Here is a 23,171-nt window from a genome sequence, read left to right as displayed (position 1 = left end):
TGCTGTAGCCAAACAAACTGTTAGTTTCTACCAATCTGTCTTAATTTCCAAGAAGCTCATGGTGAAATTACATCTTTCTAACACAGGTAAGAGAGTTATTACCAATAATAACTTCACAGAAGCTCACTTCAAAAAATCAAAACAAACTATTTAAACCAGTTTAAGTTGCATTTTTATATAGGCCATCATTGTATACATTGCTGTTGAGTAAAGTAGAATGTAATGCTTTAAAACACTTTCATTATTGGTCCTTCACCTATGTGCACTATCTATTTTGTTGTCAGGTATAATTGACAGCACTGTCCTGGAGCAGAGGCAGGTTGTCGCGGTAACCGGAGATGGCACCAATGACGGTCCCGCCCTCAAGAAAGCGGATGTTGGCTTTGCTATGGTATAGCTTTTTACTTGTAAAATCAAATGATACTTTTAACATTTCTGGAGAATAATGTAAAAGAACAAGCATGCTAGGTCTAATATTCGGCTGTATGCTTTAATTCCCAGGGCATCGCAGGGACAGATGTAGCCAAGGAGGCGTCTGACATCATCCTGACAGATGATAATTTCTCTAGCATTGTTAAGGCTGTTATGTGGGGCAGAAATGTGTATGACAGCATTTCCAAGTTCCTGCAGTTCCAACTCACAGTCAACGTTGTCGCTGTCACTGTGGCCATCACCGGAGCCTGCATTACCCAGGTCAGATTTATACAACACGTACATCACATATTATTATTATTATATGTGATTATTATAATTATTAAATTAATCACATGCATTAACATAGTCATAGCAAAGAGAAAGTATTAATAAATTAGGTATATCTACAGTTTTAGAGTTTTACAGGTTTTCTATGACTTTGGGGCAGAGGTGGCCAACTGCAGCCCTTAAGAGTCAGTGTCCTGTATGTTTTAGATGTTTCCCTGGTTCAGCTCAACTGTATCAAATGAGTAGTTATGAGGCCTCTACAGAACTCGATGTCTTCTTAACAAGGAATTCAGTCATGAATTCAACTGTGTTGGAGTAGGGGTACATCTAAAACAACCGAACACCAGCTTTTGAGGACTGGAGTTTGCCACCCCTGATCTAGGGATTTTGGAGTATACTTACTTTTTCCCAAACTTTTGTGTTTGGACTTAATCTTTGTTTGTTTTTTTAAATGACGCTGTATTTTGTACATTTATAGCTCGAATTTTGTTTCAGACCAGATAATTTGTATTTTAAATTTAAAAAACAGAGAAGAGGATTTTCCCAGTATTTGTGTATTGTAGTTATTCTTTTGTGAAAACATTTTTGTTTGCAGTATGAGGTTCTGATTGTAGTACATTAAGAAAATAGCACACTGTTCCCATTAGGAGTAGGAAGGAACTTCACTGCTGAAGACAGGAAACAATACAGCAACAAAAATATTTAATCCCCCAAACAGAAGTCTTAGTTGTGGTTCCACTGGAAAAATGTTCCATAATGTATCTCTCCTTTTCTGTCACTGCATTTGGTTTGATCCTGCAAACACGAGGAGTGATGAGGACGGTCTGAAATGAGTAATATTTCAGTATTTGAGCTAAAAACTTGGTTTTTAAAAAACCTGGTGAGCCTGGTTTTGTACTTTAAAGGACATGATAGGAGAGAGGTAAAGGAGAAGAAATATTGAGACTTTACAAAGCTCATGGTCAGTACACAGCCATCAAAGAGTTTGTTGGTCCCAGTTTTCGGTCGGTTCTTGGGGCCTGGCCGTGGCAGACCCTCTTCCCCACCTGTTTTTCTTTTAAAATGCACGCTACAACAACACACATCAACACCACATTTGAGCGAGCGGAGGTAGGCTTAGGGTCTTTTCACACCCCCGTTTGCTGTTTGCCGTCTGGGGTCGGAGGCCAGGAGAGGGAGCAGGCCCTCTGGTTGGGATATGGGCTGAACCCCAGCCCATATCCCAACCAGAAGGCCTTGGGGGTTGTCTGAAGCTGGGGCTGACTTTTCGGCTCTCTCGGGATCACTTGGGTTTCCTTGGATCTCCTTCCCTGGCTTCGGTGCCCAGTCCATCGGTTGGGGGGGGGGGGGGGGGGGGGGGGGGGCGCTGGGCTCCGGCGAGGGGGTCTTGGCCGGGCAGTGTGCAGTGTTGATTGAGATGTGGCTTCGCTTTGGTGGAGGGGCTGGCCGGCCAGCCTGATTGGTGCGTTGGGTGTACCGTGCGGGAGGGTGGGTGTGTTGTTGGCGAGGTGCCCGGTCCTTGGCGTGCTGTGGTGGCCTTCCTCCAATGCTTCCTTCTGTTGCTCTGTCCCCTGGCTGGGCGGCGGGCTGTGGTTGGCGGTCGGGTGGGTAGGGCGGTGGAGCATATCTTATGCCTGCACTGGGGTGGCTGGTGGGTTGTGCTTTGCTAGAGGGTGTCGTGGAGGGGCTGCAGTGTGTGGGGTGGGGGGCTTGTTTCCTCTTCTTGGATGTGGGGTCACCCTGGCATTTGGATCGGCTGAGCGGCAATGGTAGAGCAGAGCTGGATAATGTTTCTCCCTGTGCGATCGTTGCAGTGGCAGTGATGTGGTGTGTTTGTATGGTTGCGCGGGCATGGTGGAGGACACCAGCCCAGAGTGCTTGCCGCTGGCCAGGGACCTCTTGCCGGGTGAGTTTGTCCAATCTTGGTGGGTGGGTCAAGGGTTCTGTTGTGGGCACGGTGTTTGTTGGCGTCTGCCCTGTTGCGCCTGTGGGCGGGGGCTGGGGCAACGTTGCGCAGGGCCCTTGCCTCACCATTGTGGGATGCTGTGTGGTGGGGGCAGGATGCGGCGGGGGTGCTTGGAGCGGGGCTGTGAGTGGAGCTTTTGCTATGTTGGTGTTGCTTCGTCAGCTTTCGGGGATGAAGCTCACCTGTGGGAATGTGCCCATATGCTGGGGGGGGGGGGATTCATGGTGTTTGGGTTCGGGGGCAAGTGTTCAATATGTGTCCTGGTTGGGTGTGGCTGGCCCAGTGGGAAAATTGGGGTTCCTGCCAGACAGGACACGGTAAAAAAAAAAAAAAAAATTAAACTGGGTCTTAGAACTGCTAATCTTGAGCTAGTCTGTGTCACTCTCGGCTACACAGCATTCCAGCCTCTGGTGAAGAACCTAGCTCAATAAAACCAGCAAGACCTCATCATCTGTGAAAAACAGCAATAATTTTGAAAGCTCCCTGAACTGGATATCCTCTGTCCCTTGGCTGCACCTGATATTCAGTCTACTAATGTTTTTTCTTTTAACAGAATCAACAACAAAGTGCAACTCTGATGGAGTCCAACACAAACAGCGAAAAAGTCTTCCGCAAACCCTTTAGGCACCCACTCAGCACTCAACGAGGAATATTATTATAAACCGTCTCCAAGTCAACAAAAAACATGAAAATGGCTATGGAGCAGAGTTCAATTAGAAATCACCAACTACTCCCAATTTTAAAGATGAAGGACCAAGACCTTGTACTGATATTTGTAAAGCACTAGCCCTGACCCCATAATGTTGCCGTTACCCAGGACAGCTAGGTGACATCTAAGACCTTGAGTAACTCAGGGCCAGTCTCATGCACTTCCTGAACTTGCTGTTAGGTAGTTTTATTTCTACAATCTCTCCAATGAATGGCTAGTCCCCATCCACCTCATCAACCTCTTCTTCCAAGATAAAAGGCATGTCAGTCAGGTTAGTACATTTCTATCAGTGTTGGCAATTCACCTGTTACCCAGAAGGGGGAGCTGGAAGTGTTGCCTTAATCATACCCATGTGTCACTTTTCCACTGGCTCCACTTAACCCGGCTCCACTCCACTCGATCCACTTTGCAAGCGTTTCCATTACTGTTTTTTTCCGAACCGATACCCATTTTTTTGGTCCCTGCTCCTGAGCAGGCACGTTACGGGCCGAGTAGGGACTACATGTGACATGGACTGCTTTTCACTGATTGGCCATGGGGCCAGGAGAAATGAGAATGTTTTCGCTGAGGTAGTGCAGGGAAAAGTAAATAAAACTCAAGACTGACTACAATAACATTAAGGACCCCAATGGCCGAAGCGGGTTAAATTGAAATATAATTTTACTATTTATATAAACTATGCATGAAAAGCTGCAAGAAAAGAGAATTGTCACATCAGCTTTTCCCCAAAACACACAAAAAAGTACCATCATGAAACAGTGTGTTTGGTTTGAAAATGTATTGAAGGTCCTTAAGCGAACCAGCGTGTGCAGGCGGAGGGAGCAGGCAGACACCACCTGCCTGTAATCGATCTAATCTCTCAAAGAACAGTCGGCTTTATCCCATATTTTCCATATTTTTGTTTTGTCTTCTACCACTCAGTACATACATTAAAGAAAAGATCTTTTAAAACAACCTAATGTTGTGGAAGGTTCCTGAATTTTCTTTATTGAAAATGTTTCAGCACTAAGGCTTTTTCATTCACAGCCTGTTTTAGATCAGCCTGTACCTTTTCAACGCTCTTCTGTTTTTCACCAGTTTGAGCCTATGTCTTTTGTGGATTTAAAGGAAATAGCTTTTAATTTGAGTCCTTCTAGTCTCCCACTTGATGTCCTCTCTCCTTGTCTTTTTAAAGAGACTCTTCACGTCATTGGGCCTAGAATTTTACACATTTTAAATACCTCTTTGTCAACTGGCTGTGTACCAGCTGCATTCAGCCAATTATCAAAAAGAGATCTTGATCTTAATGTTCTTTCTAACTACAGGCCAATTTCCAAATTACCCGTTATGTCCAAAATTTTAGAAAAGGCTGTTTTTAATCAACTTCAGAACTTTTTAAATACTGATGGTGTTTGTGAAGAGTTTTAATCTGGTTTTAGATCACGTCATTGCACTGAGACAGCACTTTTAAGAGTTTTTAATGATCTTCTTTTAACAGTTGACTCAGGCTGTTCTGTTGTCTTTGTTCTTTTAGATTTAACAGCTGCCTTTGATATTGTTAATCACAGTATTCTATTATCAAGGCTTGAACACATTGTTGGTCTCAATGGCTCAGTATTATGATGGTTTAAATCTTATCTCTCTGAAAGGTCCTTTTCTGTGTCTTTGGGGTAACCTATTTCTTGTGGAGTACCTCAGGGGTCTGTTTTGGGCCCTATTCTGTTTTCGTTATACCTTCTGCCTGTGGGTTCCATATTTGGAAAGCGAAATATTTATTTCCATTGCTATGGCGATGATGTCTAAATATATTACCCTTTTAATCTGGATATCTCTGATCCACTGCAGACCCTTTTTAACTGTTTTTGAGCTGTCAAAGACTGGTTGACTCAGAATTGTGTGGCCCTGAAGGAAATTAAAACTGAAATTATTGTGTTAGGTAATCGTACTCCTCCTAGTAGGTCACCTGATATCCTTGGCCCTCTTGCTCCACATTGCTCCTCCACTGTCATAAATATCGGAGTGTTTTTAGACAGTTCGTTGAGAAGCAAGTGTCCACAGTTGTCAAGACCTGTTTTTATCAGTTACGTCAAATTGCCAAAGCTAAATCTTGGCTTTCTCACATTATCTCACATTGCTTCTAAAGACCTCAAAACTCTTGACTATGACTTCATTGTGGCTAGATTAGATTACTGCAACTCCTTATACTTTGGACTTGAGAAATCATCTCTCCGTCGTCTACAGGTACTCTGCAAGTACCAGAAGGCGACCACATCACCCCAGTTTTAGCTGTTTTACACTGACTGCCTGTGCCTTTTTTGTGTTGATTTTAAGATTTTTAAGACTTTTACTTACTCTTAAAATTTTAAATGGCTTGACACTCAGTTATTCAACCGTTCTTCTTAACTAATCCAAAAAGACCGCTGAGATCTTCTAGCCAGATACTCATAGTGCAGCCAAATTAAAGCACAGAAGGGATCTGGCTTTTGCTGTGGCAGCTCTGAGTCTCTGAAATAAACTGCCCCTTGACATTTGGAATACTGAGTGTGTTCAGTCTTTTAAATCCCTCCTGAAAACTCATTCTTTTACATCAGTTTTTAACTCAAGTTCAGTTTGAGTTCCATCAGAGCAGTTAGGTTGTGATAATCATATATTTTAACATTTATTTCAATGTTTATTGTATATGCCGTTTTTTTTTTGGTTGTATGTTTGTTATTTGTTTGTATTTACCTTCATGTGAAGCACTTTGGTCAACATAAAGTGTTGTTGTTAAATGTGCTATATAAATAAAATTGATTTTGACATTGACAATGTGCACTGGTGCACAATAGCGTGCACCAGGGGCGCCCAAGTCCAATCTTTTAGTGCTACTCTTCTGCAACTTTTTGATGCATGCATTCTCTAGCACACCTGAATCAAATGGCTAAATTTCATCATCAGCAGTCATTCATCCTACTAACAAGCCATTAAATTGATTCAGGTGTGTTCAAGAAGGAATGCATCTTTTGTTGCAGGAGAATAGCGCTTGAAGACTGAAGCTAGGGCACCCCTGGTGTACTTGTGTCTGAGGTAGAATTTAATTTTAATTGTACATTAAACAGAAGACTAATATTAAACACAGTGACTGTCAGCCATTCCTGTGTGCTCTCAGTCTCTGTGTTTGTGTCTATATGTCAAAATCGAAATAAAAATAAATATATTTCATAGACATTATGTCTAATAATCAGCATATGTTTGTTATCGCTGTAGCAATGTATTTTTTTATTTTCTGTTTTAAATTAATAAACACTGCTCAAAAAATAAAGGGAACACTCAAATAACACATCCTAGAGCTGAATGAATGATATATTCTCATTGAATACTTGTTGAATGTGCTGACAACAAAATCACACAAAAATTATCAATGGAAATCAAATTTATGAACCAATGGAGGCCTGGATTTGGAGTCACACACAAAATTAAAGTGGAAAAACACACTACAAGCTGATCCAAGGCTCAGTATTGTGTGTGGCCTCCACGTGCCTGTAAGACCTCCCTACAACGCCTAGGCATGCTCCTGATGAGACGGCAGATGGTCTCCTGAGGGATCTCCTCCCAGACCTGGACTAAAGCATCCACCAACTCCTGGACAGTCTATGGTGCAACGTGACGTTGGTGGATGGAGCGAGACATGATGTCCCAGATGTGCTCAATCGGATTCAGGTCTGGGGAATGGGCGGGCCACTCCATAGCTTCAATGTCTTCATCTTGCAGGAACTGCTGACACACTCCAGCCACATGAGGTCTAGCATTGTCCTGCATTAGGAGGAACCCAGGGCCAACTGCACCAGCATAGTGTCTCACAAGGGGTCTGAGGATCTCATCTCGGTACCTAATGGCAGTCAGGCTGCCTCTGGCGAGCACATGGAGGGCTGTGTGGCCCTCCAAAGAAATGCCACCCCACACCATTACTGACCCACTGCCAAACCGGTCATGCTGAAGGATGTTGCAGGCAGCAGATCGCTCTCCACGGTGTCTCCAGACTCTGTCACATCTGTCACATGTGCTCAGTGTGAACCTGCTTTCATCTGTGAAGAGCACAGGGCGCCAGTGGCGAATTTGCTAATCCTGGTGTTCTCTGGCAAATGCCAAGCGTCCTGCACGGTGTTGGACTGTGAGCACAACCTCCATGTGTGGACGTCGGGCCCTCATACCATCCTCATGGAGTCGGTTTCTAACCGTTTTGCAGACACATGCACATTTGTGGCCTGCTGGAGGTCATTTTGCAGGGCTCTGGCAGTGCTCCTCCTGTTCCTCCTTGCAGAAAGGCGGAGGTAGCGGTCCTGCTGCTGGGTTGTTGCCCTCCTACGGCCTCCTTCACATCTCCTGGTGTACTGGCCTGTCTCCTGGTAGCGCCTCCAGGCTCTGGACACTACGCTGACAGACACAGCAAACCTTCTTGCCACAGCTGGCATTGATGTGCCATCCTGGATGAGCTGCACTACCTGAGCCACTTGTGTGGGTTGTAGAGTCTGTCTCATGCTACCATGAGTGTGAAAGCACCACCAACATTCAAAAGTGACCAAAACATCAGCCAGAAAGCATAGGTACTGAGAAGTGGCCTGTGGTCCCCACCTGCAGAACCACTCCTTTATTGAGTGTCTTGCTAATCACCAAAGATTTCCCCCTGTTGTCTTTTCTATTTGCACAACAGCATGTGAAATTGACTGTTAATCAGTGTTGCTTCCTAAGTGGACAGTTTGATTTCATAGAAGTTTGATTTACTTGGAGTTATATTGTGTCGTTTAAGTGTTCCCTTTATTCTTTTGAGCAGTGTATTATGCTTTTTTTTTTCAATTTATGTGTTATCACAATGATGCAGTGAAATTATGGTTCCGTTTTCCTTTTGGTTGTTAAAATTTCTGAGTTGCTATGAAAATTACATTTTCTGATGTGTTTTAACTTGGCCTTTTGCCATGCTCAGAACTATATAAAAATAATCAAGATCTCAATGGTTTATCTGTGGGTACATTTTCAGGATTCTCCTCTAAAAGCTGTTCAGATGTTATGGGTCAACCTCATCATGGACACCTTCGCCTCACTGGCACTCGCCACAGAGCCACCAACCGAGGCATTGCTGCTCAGGAACCCATACGGGCGCAACAAGCCACTTATCTCACGCACCATGATGAAAAACATTTTGGGCCACGCTGTCTACCAACTGACATTAATTTTTACGCTGCTCTTTGTCGGTTAGTCAAAACACAGAATATTGGTATGTTTAAATGGAGAGTTATTTAACAAACTAGACATTACATAAAGATCAATTTGTAACTATCAAGAGACAGATCAGCATTTGCTGTTTGTTTTATTTCAGGTTATTCAGAAAAGCAGATAAATAAAACTAATAAACCAGATGCAATTTTTGAAAATCCTTACATCATGTTAATCTTTGTTCCATTCTTTTGTAGGTGAGAAGATGTTTGACATTGACTGTGGGAGGAACGCCCCACTTCACGCCCCACCCTCTGAACACTATACTATTGTTTTCAACACGTTCGTCCTCCTGCAAATCTTTAATGAGTTTAATGCACGCAAGATCCACGGAGAAAGGAACGTCTTTGAGGGTGTTTTCAACAACCCCATCTTCTGCTCCATTATACTGGGAACCCTAATTGTACAGGTAATTCCCCAGTGGCAAGGAATTTGTTCTATTGAGTAACTGACATTGTTGGGTTATTAAACAATGTTCTTGAATGTTTTTCTGTCTCCTCCAGGTCCTAATCGTGCACTTTGGTGGCAAAGCTTTCAGCTGTGTGCCTCTGACCCTAGAACAGTGGCTATGGTGTATCTTTCTGGGCCTTGGTAGTCTCCTGTGGGGGCAGGTAGGATATTATCTTACCTGTTCAATGGGGGGCGGGAGAGGCAAAAACACTGTCCATGCAGTCTTGCACAAAGCAAGTCACCTGGTCACCCTAACTGATCTCAAAACAGTTGTTTTTTTTGTCTTTGACTGGTTTGTAATCTCGTTCCTCTCCAGCTGGTGTCCAGCGTCCCCACCAGCTGGCTGAAGTTCCTGAAAACAGCCGGTCATGGCACACAGCAGGAGGAGATCCCTGAGGAGGAGCTGGAGGAGCTGAAGGACAAAGATGAGATTGACCACGCTGAGATGGAGCTCAGGAGGGGACAAGTACTGTGGTGCCGTAGCCTCAACCGTATCCAGACGCAGGTATAGTTGTGCAACTCAATAAAACTTTTTTTAAAATTGTGATAAAATAAAGTCTGTGTTGCTGTAACTTTGAACTGTTCGTCTATGTTGTAATTATTCAGGAAAACATTGCATTTACATAGCATTACTCATTTTGAATTTACATTTACAGCCACATAATCTTTTTGGCTAAATCATCACACAGGTCAAATATTCTAAACATACACTGTAAAATCTGGGTTGGCCAATTCTACATCTACAAATTTAGCATTTCATTATATTCCAGCAAGATATGTTTTTTTTGTTTTCAAATGATATAATAACTAAAGAATATTTACACCTGTCTGGACTAACTGCAGTAAATCTACTGTACACTAGACAAACAGCTGCCAGATCTGCTGATATTACTGATCAAAAAACTATCTAGAACTTTCTAAGTGCAGTCTGAGCATTTGAGTGTGGTTTCATTCATATGTCTACTCTAGGATTCAAAGACAAGATGCAATTCAATAAAAAGATCATATAGTGCCTTGCAAAAGCATTCATATCCTTGGAACTTCTAACTTCTACACACTTTTGCCTTGTTAGAACCACAAACTCATTTGGATTTTAACTATTAGACCACTGTAAAGTAGTGCATAGTTGTAAAGCAAAAGAAAACGAATATATGTTTTACAAAGAAAAATCTGAAGTGTATCAATACTTAGTAGAACTACATTTTAATGCAAGTACAGGTCTAAGTCTTTACATGTCAAGAGTCTGACATTTCGTCCTAATCTTCTTTGTAAAATAGTTCAGGCTCATTCAGATTGATGGAGGGTTTGTGTGAACGTCAGTTTTCAACTTCTGATTGCATTTAGTCTTTGACTGGGCCATCACATGAATATGCTTTGCATTCTGCTGCATCCATCAGTCCATCAACTCTACCAGCTTCCCTGTCCACGCTGACTTTTCTTAAACCTCTCCTCATGAGTAAACATGCCTCAACGATAGAAGGGGACATCTTAATTTAACAGGGAAAATACTCCAACAGATCCACTGTCATAATTCAATTTGGTGATGGACCAGAGATGCAGGACGAGCAGAGACAGCTGGTGAGATGATCACTCTTTTATTAAGGTGAGCCAACTTACAAGTGCCGGTGCACGCTTAACAGGAGATCAAGGTAACAAAGTTCATGAAAAAGTCCTGGTTTCTGGATCGCAGCACAAACTTCCACGAAGCTAAGCAAGACAGGCTAAATAAGACTAACGACACCGCATGGAACAAAGGACAAAGATGAACTTAAATACAGATGAAGGTGGACATGAAACAATAGGGCAGGTAATCAGGGAAAACAGACACAGGTGTGGATCAGGCGTGCGGGGAGATAGAGGGGCAGGTGAATCTTATTAGGGTGGGACGAGAACATGAGGAGCCAGACAAGACAAACTGTAAACAAACCCAAGGAAACCAGAACACAGATCTGAGAATAAAACTAATAGAACAGAACCTAGAACAACTAAAAAAATAAGGTACCAGAAACAAGGACTGAAGAAATAAGTCACACTAGTAACAGAAAACCCCTGACTAAACGTAAACCAATACCAAACCAAAAACACACATCGTGACATCCAGGCTCATTGGCCATCTGCTTCCATGGACCAGGGTTCGACAAGACGGGACAGATTCAATGAATAAGATTACTTTGTTAAAGAAAAAAAACAAGTAAGCAGCAGCAGCAACTCCATTGTTAATTTCTCCTACAAAACAAATAAATATGTTCCAAGCTTGTTACAGTTCATGGAATTTCATCATAGGGATGTTGAGTTCAGGCTGATGTGCTGTGTTAGTTTTCCAATAAACATAGCCCAAAAAGTTCAGGATTTTTGCTTGCTGCACATCTATAAAGGTAAGATTTGTGGAGCACACAACAACTAGTTGTCCTGTTGACATATTCTCCTACCTGAGCTTTCAAGGGGTATCTTGGCCACATTTTATAAGTTCTTATTTGTACAAAGTTTCAAAATCTGTGTCTCATTTTCTTTCTATTTCAGTTATGCAGAATTTTGTGTTGGTCTATCACATAAAATGCTGATAACACATACTGAGCTTTGTGGTTGCACAGTGACAAAATGTCAAACAAATCACGGGTGTAAATACTTTTGCAAAGCCTTGTGGGTTAGAAATTGTATACCAGAAAATATCTGATGAACTGGGAATGGGAAGCATGGGAGAATATGCATTAAATATAAATTTAAATCGCCTCCCACTCAATGTGTATTTCAATTACTTTTTCAATGATAATTCTATAACAATTATTACATTTAAATACACATAAAATCTCCTATAACAATCAGTGTGTATTTAAAGAACTTCCCATGAGATGAGCCGTTTATAAAATGAAGACTAAGGTGGAAACAATGTTTTACTTTAACATATCCTAAAAGTCTCCCTCTTGTTTCTTAGATTCGTGTTGTAAATGCCTTCAGAGACAGTGTGTCTCCTTACGAAGGTCTGGAGACGCCAGAGTCACGCAGCTCCATCCACAACTTCATGAGTCACCCTGAATTCCGCATTGAGGACTTAGAAACTCAGATCCCCCTGATTGACGAAAATGAGGACGAGGACGATCCACCCACCAAACGGAACTCCATCATACCCCCACCGCTGACGCTGACCGGACTGTCCAACCTACCGCCTCTCCCATCCTCACCCAACCAAAACAACAATGCATTAGAGCGCGTCATTCCGCTGCATAGAGATGGCTCCAGGTCCGGTCTAATCCCTCCTAACTCTGCAGGACTGCCACCCTGTCCTGGAAGCCCCCTGCACAGTCTGGAGACCTCACTCTGAAGCAACCACCATGGGACAATGCACTTCCTGCTCCTGTTCGGGTTCTCCAGAGAGAAAAAGAAAATCCATTTTTAAAACAGACTCTTCAGACTGATTCATGACTTCCAAGGGACAGAAATGTCTCTACAAGTGTTTGTTTGAGCAGGGTTCAATCTGAACAAAACCACAGACTCATTTTTCTTTTCTATTAATAGACATGAACTCTGCATATGTAATTAGAAGTGTGTTTGTGATGTGATTAATATCAATTTAAATTCAGTTTCCTATGTAAATATCATCAATGTAGTCAGAGTTTATTTAAATGGGGGTTTTTTCAAGTTGCAAGCTGTCAAACATAGTTAATCTATTAGTAACAAATTCAGATTATTTTTGTTAACTATTAACTACAAGAAGGAACTACTAAATGAGTCAATCAGCTTTAAGAAATCTGTTGTAATTTTATTTGTTTCATCCAGTAGCAAACAGGTTTTAAGTAAATATCTAATGTTTCCTTTTAATGTTGTATTTTTTATGTCTTAGGTTTAATGTTTATAAAATGGAGAAATGTCATTAAAGTTCAGAAATTGACTGCTGGTCAGCTTTACCTTTAAAAAGTCCCCTCTAAAACCTGCTGGTTTGAAAACAGCCCACTTTGGGTTACTTTGCTAACTCAGTCGTGGGTCAAATATCTAACAATCAATTACAGGGCTGCGTAATGGGTTCATTCTGGGTAGTGGTGTGTCATTCCCAAACAGGCCCGCTCCAAGAGCTGACTCTGAGAAGCAAACAGGAAGAGCCAACTCTGCTCCCCTCTGAGAATTCGCCAAGGGAAGGAATATATTTTGATGGACACAATTTGTGGCCAATAACATACAAAGAGACACTAGGATCACACAGTTATATGAATGAATTAGTGGGGCAGACACTGAAGACAGTGGGTGCAGTGGTACAAGCCAGATACACAGAGCAAGAAAAAATAGGGAGCTGGATTTTTTTAACTTTATTGAATGTGATCTATATTACTAAAATTATTGAGTCACCCCTCAGTTTGAAACTTCTGCAATAAATTCACTCATGTAATTTACGCCCTATTTGATATTCCACAGTCAACTGTTTGCTGTTATTACAAACTAAACCTGAGGGAACAACAGCATTTTAGGCATTAAACAATGGGAGAAATAGCACTGGTTCAACAGATGCTCAGAGCTTAATCGGTAGCTACAGACTATCATGAGACCTTCTGATCAGGTCAATAGAAGGGAATAAAGAGCATCATGGAAGGAGTTCCCTTGGCCAAGCAGCTGCATCCAAGCCTAACATCACCAAGAGCAATGAAAAGTATTGGATGCAGTGGTGTAAAGCAGGATGCTGCTGGACTATTTAGATGTACTTCATTAAACTGAAGTCTTTGAATTTTCTAGAAGCTCTTTTGTTTTAACTGAGTATTTGTCGATTGAACTGCAATGAAACCTATCTAGTCCAACAGCTCATAAAGCAAAAGCCACACATTGATCAGATATCACCTACAGACTACTCTGGAGCCAAATTGACTCAACATGCATACATTAAACAACTTTAACTGTTCTGTGAATATCATCCACAAAGTTTAGGAGTGTTGTTGAGGTAAAATAATTCTATCACTGATATCCTTGTGGCCTCAACCTCACCTCAGTCCGGATGTCGTGGGAAAGAACTGATGAAGAGCAGGAAATTAAGATTAACACAAGTTTAATTCCACGTCCCTAGAGCCAGCCTAAGCATCCGGGGATCGGGCCGTTGAGGTCTCCACCTTCGTCCGCCACCCAATCCTCTTTGCACCGGTCCCTCACGGTTCCCCCTGCAGGTGGTGGGCCCACTGGAGGATGGCCTCGCGTCTCTCGTTCGGGCTTGGCCCGGCCGGGTCCCGCGAGGAGCAACCCGGCCACCAGGCGCTCTCCGACGAGTCCCGACCCCAGGCCTGGCTCCAGGGTGGGACCCCGGCTCCGCCGTACCGGGCGACATCGAGAGGAGCCAGTTGAGGTGGCTCGGGCATCTATACCGGATGCCTCCTGGACGCCTTCCTCGGGAGGTGTTCCAGGCACGTCCCACCGGGAGGAGGCCCAGGGGACGGCCCAGGACACGCTGGAGGGACTATGTCTCTCGGCTGGCCTGGGAACGCCTTGGGCTCCCCCTGGAGGAACTGGAGGAGGTGTCTGGAGAGAGGGACGTCTGGGCGTCTCTGCTGAGTCTGCTGCCCCCGCGACCCGGTCCTGGATAAGCGGAAGACGACGAACGAACGAACGAACAAGTTTAATTTGGAAAATAAGTCCAATGATTTCCAATGCAAAAATGTAATACAACAAAAATAATACAAAGAAAGAAAGATTTACCAAAGGCCTTTGGGAGAGACTCAGAGATCAACAAAGCGAGGCCGTATCACGAGTGGTCTGCCTTACCATAAATGTTAAAATGTTTTATACCTTTACTTCAAAGCTTACTGACTGACCCTCCCCTCCAAGAATTATTTACGAAGTCTGTGTCGGCGCTGTAAATTAGCCAACCCCAATGGGAGTACTTTATTATCTATACCATGCCCAACAGCCGACATTTAGTGCTCACAGCTGCTGGGAATATCCTAACCTGGGATTCACCCTTGCTCCAGCCTGAAGCCTGGATTGCAGTTTTATGACAAAATAAATTGTAAAGGTATAAATTATTTTCATTAAGATAATTTGTCTCGTATTGCTTGGCTACTGCCTTTTTAAAAAAAAAAAAAAAAAAAAAAAAAAAAAACCAAACACATTTGTGGACATTCTTGCTTTGTACAACATTCATTAATCTTTAGCTTATATATCATTACATCAAGAATTGGTGCAAAGTTACAACAGTGATACTCACTAAATGTTGGTTTAGGATACAACCATTGTAATAAATATGTTTCTTAAGTAGGAAATTTTACTCTGAACATTTTTATTGATTGTAGGTTTGTCCAGCATGGGGCATTCCAAACTAGCCAATACTCCTAATCCTGATGAAATGTTAAAATATTGACAACAAAATAATAAAACACTACCAGAATAAATAACTGGGGATCAATCAAGTTCTTCCTGACCAAATCTCAATAAAAACATACATTTAATATCTTTCATAAACATAACATTTATTGCAGGGCTATAAAGTGTTTATATTGTTAGGTCCAGACCATGTAAATGTCAAGAGTGAAAGTAACACCTTCAGCTATCCCATATGCCATAAAGGGTTCAGTTGAAGGATTTAACACATTTTTTGATATGTAAAGAAGACATGGTATAATATAAAGTCTGGCATTTCCCCACAATAGCATCCAGCAGCAGTGTGTTTCAAAAAAAGAAGGAGTTGCTTGAGAGCTGAAATTAGAGAAGACATGGGCTTGAACTCAACCGACTGTGATGATGTCTGTTCTGTCTGTACTCTTCTACATGGTGCAAAAATGCATTAAATAAATTAAACAGAAACACAAAGAAATATCGGACTGAGATGATTATGACTGCAACAGCAAGCAAATAAATGGAACATGACAAGTGCTTTGTCTTCTCGGCGTGTTTGATGTACGCAAGATAGAACCAAGGGATGAGACAGGTAGGTGTCTCAGAAGGACCATCTCCTGTTTGTGGCATCCATAGAGAGAATGGATACTCTGATGGGTGGTGGCTGCTGCTGTCTTCTCTGTGTAAACTCTTCCTACACACTGGACATGTGTGGACATAGATCAGAATTTAGATTACATTAGCTTTAGGCAATTTTCTCACAGGAGTTTTAACAAGTTGTCTCCTTATTTTAGTCCTGCTGCACACGATGCTCAGGTTGTTTTTTGACCTTGGTATACCTCAACAAAATTCCCCACTGCTAATGTTAAATGACTGGTATAGTAGGGCACCTTCAGCATGGGTGAACTAATTCTGCATTTAGCAATGTAGTTGATTTTAATTTGACATTCTTTTAAGCCAATTCTAAAGGTAAAGCTGACAAAAAAATGAGCTTTTTGTTCAGTGCCATTAACCTCCATTCCTCTCCCAAACCTATTAAGAACACATAAAAAAAAACAAAAAAACATACACACTATTGGTCAAACGTTTTAGATACACTTTCTCTCTCAATGGGTCTACTTATTTTCATGACTATTTACATTCTAGACTCTCACCAAAGGCATAAACAGTGAATGAACACACATGGAATTATGTAGTAAACAGAAGGTGTGAAATGACAAAAAATTTTTATATTTTAGATTCTTCAAAACAGCCAACCTTTGCTTTGATGACTGCTTTGCACTCTTGTCATTCTCTCCATGAGCTTCATGAGGTGGTCACCGGAAACGGTTTTCCAAAGAGTCTTCAGAGAACTTACCAGAGGTTCATTGAGAGACATCCAGAGGTTAATATTTCCGTCATGACAGCAAAAGGGGGCTACTTTATGGAAGATAAATCATAAAACATATTTAAAGTTATTTAAAAATTTTTGTTTGCTACATAATTCCATATCTGGTCAGTTACAGTTTCGATGCCTTCAGTGAGAATCCATGTACAATGTAAATAGTCATAAATATAAAGAAAATCATTAAATGAGAAAGTGTGTCTAACACTCCTGACCGGTAGTGTGTGTAAAAGTCTTAAAGCAGTATGGGAAGAAGATTTAAGTTGGATTTTCAATGAAAGCCTGGGAAATTATTATTTCAGATAATGGGCAATATATCAGGGAGGCTAAAGGAAAGTTTATTCAATACAAAATCCTCAATAGGTATTATTTTACTTCATCTAGGCTTTATAAAATGGGCATTAGTAAAGATGACCTGTGTTAGCAATGTCAAGAATTAAAGGGTACCTTGTGACATGCTTTGTGGGAAAGTCCAACAGTTTCTCCAATATGGAACAATGTCTTAACATATATGCCAAGTTGGTTCAAGGTTAAATGACCAAAATCACCAAAACTGTGCTTACTGAGGGACAGAAACGAGGTACCACAATTAGATAAGACATTTTTGAGTGTTAAATACAGGACTTGTGCTTGTCTTATTTTGATGTTATGGAAGGGAACACGGATTCCGACCCTAAAAATGCAGATTTTGAGAAGATGCTGGGAAGAATATGCGGCAGAAAATAGGCTGTAACTGAACAATAGGACAATTTCTGTTCCTGTAGGTCTACAACATCTTAATAGTGTGAACTACAGTTTAAATTGAAGCTTCTTGTGCAGTGGCTAAGCAATAGTTATGTATATTGTCATACATCTTTTTTTCTTGCTCTCAGTAGAAGACACTCGTTTTCTCTCCCTCCCTCCCTGCTGATCCCTGCTTCTGCTTTTGTCTGTGTTTTTCTCAGAGCCTCACTTTGCATATTCTCCATACTTGTAAATTATGGATTTGGTCAGCTGGTCTCTCAACGTAATTGATCAAATTTTTTCGACGGGAAGACAGGATAAAGGAGAACCTCTTGTCCAGACAGGAAGTTCTTCTCTGAATACACAATGGATTATTGGCAGCAGTTGAAGATTGTGTGCCTGACTACGATGTCTGTCGAGGACGTAGAAGATTTGTACATATTTGGACTTTTGAAAACAGGATTTCTGCTTTTGGAGTTGGTGGTTACCTGGCTTATCGAGTGATTCGCAAAACGTGGGCGGCTGTAGATGGAGTCTGTAGAGCCATCAACACTCGTCTGAAACGGTAAGAGAGCAGAATCGCAAGCTGGACACAATTCTTGAATTGCAGCCTGGCAGCGGTTGAACTCAGAGGTTAAAGGATATAATCTTGGAGAAGTTGTACGCTCGAGATCTGCGGAAAGTACCAGAAATTTGGCTATTTGGATTCACAATTAAGACATACCAGTAAAACTCTTAAGGTAGTTGGAAATTCACTACTGCCTGAACCACAACATTTATTGTTTTTCTAAATCTGGCGCCCCAATGTGGCCTTGGCAATTTCTGCTAACTGGCTATCAACAAAATATCTCCTGGATGTTACATAAACACAACGCTCTTCCCCAGCACTTCCCTACCAGCTGTGTGCTGATAGGATTATGCGGCCGATTGATAAAACTTCCACCTCTCTTCTCAAGGACAATGTCGCTTCTATCAGTGCTAATTCTTGCAAACACACTCAGACTTATACATTCGCACCCTCAAGATTCCACCGTACCCTTGATAAATCTTTACTTATGTGTCTGTTGCTTACCCCTGCTGTTATAATTATGAATATATTAAATATTTAATAGTAATATTTTAATATTTATTAAATAATATTTCGTCCTGTTAAGGGTTGTCCTGTGAGTACCAGCCCAGTAAGGCGGTGGTATTAGGACAAAATTGAAAGGGATGAGCCAAACTGACATTATTGAACAGCAAAACTCGGCACACACAAATACAAGAATTTATTAAACAAAAATAAGTCAACTCAAAGTCAAACATATTTCAATCAACAAACTCTTTACTATGCTAAAACAATCCAACTAACTACCAAGCAGAATTAAAGAATAAGGAAGACAAATGGGCTATGTACAATATAAACAAGTTAATTAAAGATGATTGAGAACCATGACCGTAAGAGTGATGCAACATTACCATGCAATGTTTATGTTTGAGAACCAAGGATTATCTTGAAGAATCTGGAAGTGAAGTTAAGTTAGTCTTGGAACCAACTTAGACAATAATTGGTATACCTTTAGACAACCATTCACAATGCAAGATCAGATAAAATATTATTTTAATAAACTTTTTTAATTTTTAAAGAATGATCTGCCAACCTTCTGGATGACCAATTCTCAATGGTGTTTAATTAGCTGCCTTTATTTATTAAATATTTAAAGAAATATCATTAAGGAAATAGTAAAATAATATTTAAGGAAATATTATTTTGAAAAAGAACCAAATCTTTCTGGAGAAATGGGGCTTAATTGAGTTACTTAGTTATCAAGCATAGTAAAACAATATTTAGGGAAATATTTTACTGGATTGAAAACTAACAACCCTTTTGGGTAAATGATCTTTAGCAGCAAGCACATGTTCTTAGCTGTTATCAGTTAAAGCTAACAAGAGAAGCTTATAGCTCATCATCAGAATCAAACACATACCTTTAAAATACCATTAATAAAAGGGTTCAAATGCATAAGCACGGAAAGCGCGTTGTGGTCGATCTTATGTGTTTAAAATCACCCTTTAAATAAAGTTTGTCTTAACTTTATAAAAAAACACAAACACAGAACACAAACTGAGCATGTGGTGAGCAGATAGCCTGCTAGCACTAAGATAGCTGAGTTGTCAACATAAACAAAACCAAACTTCATAAAACAAAAAAAATGTTTAGATTATTTCTTTATTTCATTCTAAATTACTTCTTTTTGCCCAAACCTAATCAGGTGAACCATGCTGAGGAAAAGTTGTCCGGGGCGACGAAGTTTGAAGAAAGCATCCACAGTGAACAAAGGATTAGTGGCAGCTAACCTCCGTAGCTGTGGGATGGGGCGGCTCGCTCTGTCGGCCGGCCAAACTGCACGTTACAGCTGTAACCACGGTGATGCGGTCCCGTTGTCCTTCCTTCAGACCGAGAAACTGCTCCACTCGGTGTTGTAGAGACAGGGTCTCTGCTGGGAACTCTCTAGAACACAGTTCGGCTTCTGTAGACCTCAGAGAGAAAGTCAAGCAATGCTTGTACCTTAATTACCCCCGTTCATGAATGAATATCGGATACACAAACAGCAATTCATTCCTACTTAACTTAGTGCATATGATCGCGGATACAGTTTGAAGAGTTATGTCTGTTTGCCAGCAAAGACACATTAGCACGCTGTGTCCCTCCGTCCAGTTCCGCAGGGGACCAGTGTGGAAGAGACAGAATCTCTGCGAAAGCGCGGTTTTATTACAGTCACATCACGGGAAGTCCGCTGTTACCTTTTTTCCTGGCTGTGCTGGAAGTAGGTTAATGCAATTTATTTTGAAAGTTCCAGAAAAGTTCGTACTGGACTTTCTTGTTGTAACCATGGCTGGGGTCCCAACACTGGTGAGGTGTTTTGTACTACTTCAGACTGTATTCTGCTAAGAATAGAGTCTGAAATATAATTTTTTTTTCCTACAATCTTACTTTACCTAAATGTGTGATTTCATTACTTTTCATAGATTTTCAGATTTCTCAAGAGGATTACCAGCGAAAGCCAAATATTTCTATTATTTGAAAATTTCGACTAAAGCTGTTTTTACACCAATGACCCAGCTTCTTTAGTTTCAGCACAAGACTCTTTCCCTTAAAATCGACTTTTAGATTGCTTAAAAGGATTCATAGATTTTTAGATTTCTTAGAAGGATTGTATTACAACTATTTCATACCATTAAAAGCCAAACATTATTGGTATTTGAACGTTTGGACTATAACTGTTTATACCAGTGATCCAGCTTAGAAGGATACATAGATTTTTAGATTATTAGAAAGATTGGATTAGAACCAGCTCTTACCAGTAAACCCCCAAGGATTAATAATGCCATTTAATTTGTTTTTCTGTTGTTTGATTTTCTGTATCATTGTAATGTTTTTCCTTATGTACAGCGCCTTGAGTGCCTTGTTGCTGAAAAGCGTTATATAAATAAATTTGACTTGACTTGACTATTGTTATTGGTTTTTTTAATATATTTTACTGAAACTTTTTTTGCTTGCAAAAAAAACAACAACACATAAATGAAACAAAATTGGTGAGCACAGCACATACAACCATACAGAAAACGTAATGCTGGTTACATTTAAAAATAAAGCGCAGTCCTTTGCAAAGTAAGTTATCTAAGTTTCGAAGCAGATAGTCCAGAAGGGGCCGCCATATTCTATCATAGATATCCAGTTTGCCCTTGGGAGAACCCTAAATGTCATAGTGTAACAGAAGGGGGCTGACTCTGTAACAAAATTATGGATTTGTCAGTGGTAGAAGAATTTAGCATCATTAGGTGCCCATCAAAAGGCAAAAAAAAAAGGGAAATTAATTTATTTTTGTGGATCGAACCCATGTTGAATTTAGGAGATAACTTTCTATGGGGTTCAAGATTGACTGATCACCTGAGTGAGTGATGATTGTATAAAGTGTCTCGCCTGAAGAAAACCATAGAAATCCTTCTGCAAAATATCATACTTAGTTTGTATTTGTCTGAAGGACATGAAGTCCCCCTTTTCAAATAAATCACAAACACGTTTTACATTTAGGTTAAACTAGCTGTTAAATATGCTAAAACCAAAGCCTGGAGGGAAAACTCTGTTGTTAATAAGTGGCTGTATTACACTTGAGAAATCCCCCCATCCAATGTAGGTTTCAGTATTATGCCAGACTTTCAGTGTTGTAAGCAAAAGGTTGTTATTCCTAACTCCTACCTGTCAGGATCTGCCATTTTGTGTTTTGTGTTTGTTTACTTTTTCAGTTTGGTGTTTCAGTTCCTTTTGGTTTAGTAGTTGTGTTTATTTTTTCCTGCCTGGTGTTTCTTAGTTTTGTGACTGTTCTGTCCGTACTTCAGCCCCTTAGGTCTAGTGGCTTGTCCTCCCCTTGTCTTTAGATCCCCTTTAGTTATTGTTTACTCAGGGGTTTGTTTTCCTTATTAGTTGTTCTCCCCATCCTTATTTCTAGTATAGTTCTGTGTTCCTTATTTTTCAGTCTGGCAATCAGTTATTTTGTTGTTCAGTATTTCTGTTTGCTTACTTAGTTCTTTTCATGTCCTTAGATTTAGTTCCTTCTAGAGTTACTATTTTATGTTAGCTTATGTTTAGGTTTCTTTTCCCTGTATATCCCGGTTAGTTTAGTGTTTGTTTCCCTTAGAGCTGTCTCTAGATTAGTTCCCCTCCTGTCTCTGCGTTTCCCAGCTCTCGATGCCGTAACCTAATTCCCTCAGTTCCATACACCTGATGACCACACCTGTCAGTATTCACCTTGATTACCTCCCTTCTTTTCCCCATTGGTTCACGTTGCACTTCCCTCTGTATATTAATTTACCGGTTCTCCTTGTTACTTGTTGGTTACACCTGTTATTATCCTGTGTCTCCAGCTCCGTATTCCCTTGTTACCCCTTTGTTATTTATTATTAAGAAAGAAGACTACTATCCATGTGGCTTCCAAGCGTTTGTCTGCATTCCGGTCCCAATCAACTAACAACCCTGACACTACCGGGAGTTCTGGTACATCCATCCAGGAGAAAGTAGTGAGAGGGACTCACAGCACCAACTGTCCACATGCGGTTTAGACTGATGTAAAAATGACTGTAACCAATCTGATATTAACCGTGCTTGACATGCCCAATTATTATTAGAAGATGCTGATGCTTCCTTTGCTTCCCCCTTCCACCTGTGTGTCTCAAGAAGTCAGGTGAAGAAACAACTGCAGAGACTGAATAGGAATAAGGCTGCAGGTCCAGATCATGTCAGCCCTAGAGTCCTGAAGGCCTGTGCAGAGCAGCTCTGTGGGATTCTGTAGCACCTCTTCAACCTTAGCCTGGCCCAGAAGAAGGTTCCGGTGTTGTGGAAGACCTCCTGTCTTGTTCCGGTACCAAAGAAAACTCACCCATCAGTCCTCAATGACTATAGACCTGTTGCCCTGACATCTCACATCATGAAGGTCCTAGAGAGACTCATGTTGGCCCACCTGAGTAAGCAAACAGTAAACCATCAGGACCCCCTTCAGTTTGCTTATCGCTGTGGAGTTGGAGTTGAAGATGCCATCATACACCTGCTTCAACAAACCCACTCTCATCTGGACAAAGCCAGTAGCACTGTGAGGATCATGTTCTTTGATTTCTCCAGTGCATTTAATACAATCCAACCTGATTTGCTTTGTCAGAAACTCCAGAAG

At 41.1% G+C, this 23,171-nt stretch overlaps 1 protein-coding gene across 2 annotated transcripts in view; it reads left to right on the top strand.

Moving 5' to 3' along the window:
* The window catches only part of LOC124859389 (plasma membrane calcium-transporting ATPase 1-like), a 74,202-nt gene extending 61,260 nt beyond the window's left edge, over positions 1-12,942 (top strand). For both annotated transcript variants that reach the window (XM_047352147.1, XM_047352156.1), the window contains 7 exons: positions 285-391; positions 502-693; positions 8,371-8,584; positions 8,804-9,015; positions 9,110-9,217; positions 9,373-9,561; positions 11,989-12,942. In XM_047352147.1, coding sequence (XP_047208103.1) covers positions 285-391; positions 502-693; positions 8,371-8,584; positions 8,804-9,015; positions 9,110-9,217; positions 9,373-9,561; positions 11,989-12,375 — 1,409 coding nt within the window. In that variant the 3' untranslated portion in view covers positions 12,376-12,942. The remainder of the gene's footprint in view (positions 1-284; positions 392-501; positions 694-8,370; positions 8,585-8,803; positions 9,016-9,109; positions 9,218-9,372; positions 9,562-11,988) is intronic.
* The last annotated feature ends 10,229 nt before the right edge of the window (positions 12,943-23,171 follow it).

Source organism: Girardinichthys multiradiatus, chromosome 2, assembly GCF_021462225.1.
Source record: "Girardinichthys multiradiatus isolate DD_20200921_A chromosome 2, DD_fGirMul_XY1, whole genome shotgun sequence".
NCBI classification, from domain to species: domain Eukaryota; kingdom Metazoa; phylum Chordata; class Actinopteri; order Cyprinodontiformes; family Goodeidae; genus Girardinichthys; species Girardinichthys multiradiatus.
Note: the sequence above shows the minus strand (reverse complement) of the source record. Positions and strands in the feature narration are given on the sequence as shown.